The sequence below is a fragment of the Neltuma alba genome, unplaced genomic scaffold (genome assembly GCF_004799145.2).
Source record: "Neltuma alba isolate B1F8T4 unplaced genomic scaffold, ASM479914v2 tig00011420_pilon, whole genome shotgun sequence".
NCBI classification, from domain to species: Eukaryota; Viridiplantae; Streptophyta; class Magnoliopsida; order Fabales; family Fabaceae; genus Neltuma; species Neltuma alba.
In genome coordinates this window covers 571,267-576,197 of record NW_021636104.1, presented here as the reverse complement: position 1 = coordinate 576,197, position 4,931 = coordinate 571,267, and the positions used below count along the sequence as shown (strand labels likewise).

The window sequence follows — 4,931 nt, the reverse complement described above, 5'->3', positions numbered from 1 at the left end:
AACAAACTTGGTGTTGTCAATCCAACGAAATAGGATAAATGAAAAAAATATATATTAATTCATCCAAGGAGTTGACAAAGTCATACGGTTTTCGGTCTGAATCAAATGACTTCCAACATGGCCCATCCTAACAATTAAAAGAAGAAAAAAAATCATAAATGGCGTCCACGCTTGATTTATTCAAAACTCAAAAATGAAATCTAAACAACGCCAACGACGAATTCTGAGAGCGAACGTGATGTGTGGCCCCCAGTCCCAAAAACACCCGCCGTGATTACCTAAGCTGCTTGGGGTCCTTCTCGAGTGCTTACGCAAAATATATATATATATATATACTCCTCCGGTCTTTATTATAAGACCCAATTTGACTTTTTATTTGGTCCTAATTATAAGATCCAATCCATTTTGTCTCTTATATTTATGCATTTTTTTCCAAGATAATCCTTCTAATAATGATAGTTTTAGCCAATATACTTAATTAGTAAGGATATTTTAGGAATGACAACACTTATTTATTATAAATAACCAACTTAACTTACTTTCTTAATCTCCTCAAATAAGTCAATTGGGTCTTATAATTAGGACCGGAAGAGTATATATATAAATATTGTGTACTCGCTCCACCCATCCTGGCTTCGTTGCAGTTTCCTACCCTCCCTCTTTTCTTGACGCGATTTTGCAAGGTTTCTACATTTGCCGGTTCTTTCAGTTGAAATAGTCCCTTTCCTTCTCCCATTTCTTGTTCTCCCTCTTGGGACTCGAAGGCTTTAAAATTGTTGGGTATTCACTTCTCCTCTCGTAGTTCTTTCGGTTTTTTCTTTCTGCACATTCGTTGGGTTTCTCCAGGTACTCATCTACTTTCTCTTCAACAATCATTGATTTCTGAGTGTTCTGTTACAGTATAAAGCCCATAAATTGTAGGACTCCTGATGGTTTTTATGATCACCTAATGGTCAACGTTGCTTCCTCTCTATCTCTGTTGATTGGAATTTGAAGCTATTATTGAAGCTTTTATAATTCTTTTCGTTATCCAAAGATTTTTCTTCGTTCATTCTCGGACGAGCTAAAGAGACCGAAGAGGTTGTCGAGTCCGTCGTCAGTTTATATAAGTTTTAACGCCTCTTTTTTCTCGTCGGCTTTGAGATTGTGTTAATGAATTCTTCCTGCAATTTGTGAATCCGTTAATCTTCGATATTTTAGTTCGTCGTCTTTTGACTTCCTTCTTAAGTAATTTTATTGAACGTACCCTTAATTGATAAAGACTGGTTTTCTTTTATCCTAGGAAGACTAACTGATTCGTAATTAGCGCCTTGATAGTATGATATTTGCCTATTTGTCTACAATGACAGTGCATGAACAGTTCTTGCTTATTTTTGCAGGGAGAAATTGTTCTGCGTTCACGTTACTTAGGACACCGTTGTTTCTTGTTAAATTGATTTACCCCCTCACCTTGCTCTTCCTCTAACCAAATTCTGCAAAGTGTTCTTGCTTACTGCTTAGTGGTGACTTCGAGAGAATGTTTGGTTCTAAGAAATCTCCCTTGAAGTTCTCAAAACACAATTCTGTTGATCCTGTCTATCCTGTCCAATCAAAGTCAAACCCGTTTGATTCTGATGATTTGGCAAAGGACGGCAAAAATTATAATTCCTCTAGGAGGAGTTCCTCAGATCCTACCCTGGTAACAACAGAGGTCAAGACCAACCCTTTTGATGATTATGATGTAAATGGGAACTCTTCATTATCTTCCTATGCCCCTCGATCAGCAGACCGAAACAAGTATAAGAATGATTTTCGTGACTCAGGAGGAATAGAAAATCAGTCAGTGCAAGAATTGGAGAATTATGCTGTTTACAAGGCTGAGGAGACGACAAAATCAGTTAACAATTGTTTGAAGATAGCAGAGGATATGAGAGAGGATGCTACCAAGACTTTAGTCACCCTGCATCAACAAGGAGAGCAGATTACCAGGACTCACCATGTTGCCGTCGACATTGATCAGGATCTTAGTCGGGTACACTCTGGTTTTAAAGAGTTATTTAGTGCATGCTTCAGTGTTCCTATATTGAGTGGCTTCTTGGTGTCCGTTTACCTAGACTATTGCTTCTTTTGCTATACAGCCTGCTGTAAAGTAACATTCTAATGATATTCTGGACTAAACTGCTTGAATGCCTTTTACAGGGAGAAAAGCTCTTGGGAAGCCTTGGTGGCATGTTTTCCAAAACTTGGAAACCAAAGAAGACACGCAACATAACTGGCCCTATTATATTTGGAGGTTTTATTCTTTTTCCCCTCCACTTACTTTATATGTATGTACGTGTATGTAACATATGCATGATATACTTCATAACACAGATGATCCAGTACGAAGAAAGGGCAGCCACTTGGAGCAGAGAGAGAAGTTGGGATTGAGCCCTGCACCAAGAGGGCAGTCAAAGTCCCGGACACCACCTCCTGAACCGACAGATGCCCTTCAAAAAGTTGAGGTTTGTATCATTCAGTGAACATTAACCTCTTGTCTAAAGCTAGCTGAGCGTGACAAAACTCAATTATCTTAAGGGCTCTTGATATGTTATAAATCTCTCTTGCAAAAATATGGGATTGGTGGATTCTTACTATAGCTTTTAGTTGCACTGGCCGATGACTCGTCCAGATAAGCATTCTTTATTAGCAACTACCGATATTCTGGCAATTTTGCTCATCTTACTCTGATTAACCCCATCAGTATGTAGTCTGTGTGTGTCCAACTTGGATAATGCCACTTCCATTTGTTATTTTCGTCTTCTGTGATGTTGTAAGGTTCCATAATTGGCTAATAAATAACTGTCCTTGAACAGTTTGAGAAGGGGAAGCAAGATGATGCACTGTCAAATTTAAGTGATATCTTGGGAGAGCTGAAAGACATGGCTATTGACATGGGACCCGAAATGGATAGGTTAGTTAAATATTCGTTTATTCTCCTATCTAGTTTCACCTTCCAGTTGTTCTTGAGCACTAGAAGAAAATCTTTTGCCCAATCCTTGTGAAAATAAGCAACATTTTAAGCAACACTTCCAAAAATTCCCAGCAAAACAACTTTTAACTTGACTTATCTATTGGTAATGTCGGTGCTGTTGCAGGCAAAACAAGGCCATTGATCATATGTACAATGATGTGGATGAGTTGAATTTCCGCATGAAAGGTGCTAACCAACGTGGCCGTCGTTTACTTGGAAAATAGGGGGCAGAGTTTTCATATTCATTTCCAGCTTCTCCTATTGCCTTATACTGATCCTTTACTTTTCGCTGTTGTATTTTTCTTTTACTTTTTTGGGATCAATAAAACAAATTCTTCAATACATATGATTTTTGTTTGCACAATTTTAAATGTGCAACGTATTAAACTTCACCTGCCTGTTTCCAGGATTTATGACTAGTCTTCCCGACTTCCCCATATAGAAGGCTCATCTATCCTCCAGCTATATTCTCTTCTAAGACAATGATTGATTGAATCTAAACTCTAAAAATGCGATACTCCGAACTATAATTCCTTGATATGGAAAAAAATTTGCGTCAATGACATCATGCAATACCAATAGAATAGAAGAAGGAGTAATGTTTTCTGAAAAGCCACAAGTCTATAGTAGTGGAAAAAGGTAAAGAAGAAACTGAGTGGCAGCTAAAAAATAAAGAATGAGTGGGTAGGAGGAAATAGGGTTAAGTTACTCTATCTTTAAAATTAATAAATCTTCATTTAATTAATTAATTGATTTATCTTATTGTTATTATTATTTGAAATCCCATTAAACCTAAATATATAACCGATTCATATGAAATCTGCCAAAATCAATCAATATAATTTTTTTTTTAATGTTAAACTCTTTTTGTTTATATATAAATATAGGTGCGTGTATATTTTTATTAAACTTCATATAACAGATTTGAAATTTGAATTTCAATCTATTTCATATTATCATCATCATCCATCACCATTTTTTCTACGTTTATTAATACCTATGCACTTATTTATAATTTTGTTTTATTTTATTTGACTCTCTTTTAAATATCTCATTTTCTTGAATTTATTGTTATATATATTTATTTGCATGATCAAAGATTTAATCCAAACTTTCTATAAATAACTACTTATAAACCCAAATAAAATTTGGGATATTACACCTTATCCTTCTCCTTACCCTTCCTGTTAGTACCCTCCTTACCAATGTCCTCTATATTCTTAGCCATAAATTTCGCCTCATTCCTAGCACTCCCATCTTTCCTGCCATCAGGTTCTTCACGATGCCAAAAATGTTGTTTAGCGCGCATTAGTAGACCATATCCTGTACTCGGTTTTTTCCGATTTTCCTTTATAGATGTGACCGTCACGTTTGTCAATGGAGCCTTACCAGATTTTTCCACCACGGGTTCCAAAATGCTAGAGCTTCCCTAATCATTCTTGCTAACCTCCGTGGTAGTCTTACTTGCGGGTATGTTCAGTAAGCACTGATCTCTATGGTGGCCATATTTGCCACACTTGAAGCAAACCATATGCAAACCTTTGTATTCGATCTTGTAATCCTCCCCCGACACATCAAAAATCAGATGTAAAGTTTAGTAAAATTTAGTGAGGTCGAGTTCCACATGAATACGAGCAAAGCCACCTTTGTCCGTGATAGAAGTCGTCTGATCGATCTTCAAGGTCCTACCCACCATTTTACCTATCATCAGTAAGGACTCGACATCATAAAATTCCACTAGTAAATCCGGCATCCTTATCCAAGCAGCAATCTTCCTATGTAGTCCACCCTCCAAGGGTTGAAATTCAGACTCCACAGTTGCACCAAGAGGTAGTGGCCTTCTATCATCCACAAACCCTCTTGATACGCATAGTCAAATTCTTCCTTGGTCGAGAAAGAAACAATATAATAACAATTTTTCAGGTATATAATTTTCATG

At 36.8% G+C, this 4,931-nt stretch overlaps 1 protein-coding gene across 1 annotated transcript; it reads left to right on the top strand.

Annotated features, from left to right (window-relative positions):
* The first annotated feature begins 649 nt into the window (after positions 1-649).
* LOC114713204 (SNAP25 homologous protein SNAP33-like) lies at positions 650-3,429 on the top strand. Its single transcript, XM_028897787.1, has 6 exons — positions 650-846; positions 1,380-2,011; positions 2,179-2,272; positions 2,353-2,483; positions 2,835-2,932; positions 3,117-3,429. Exons 2-6 carry the CDS (start codon positions 1,517-1,519, stop codon positions 3,214-3,216), a joined length of 918 nt encoding a protein of 305 aa, XP_028753620.1. The 5' UTR covers positions 650-846; positions 1,380-1,516; the 3' UTR covers positions 3,217-3,429.
* Positions 3,430-4,931: the final 1,502 nt, after the last annotated feature.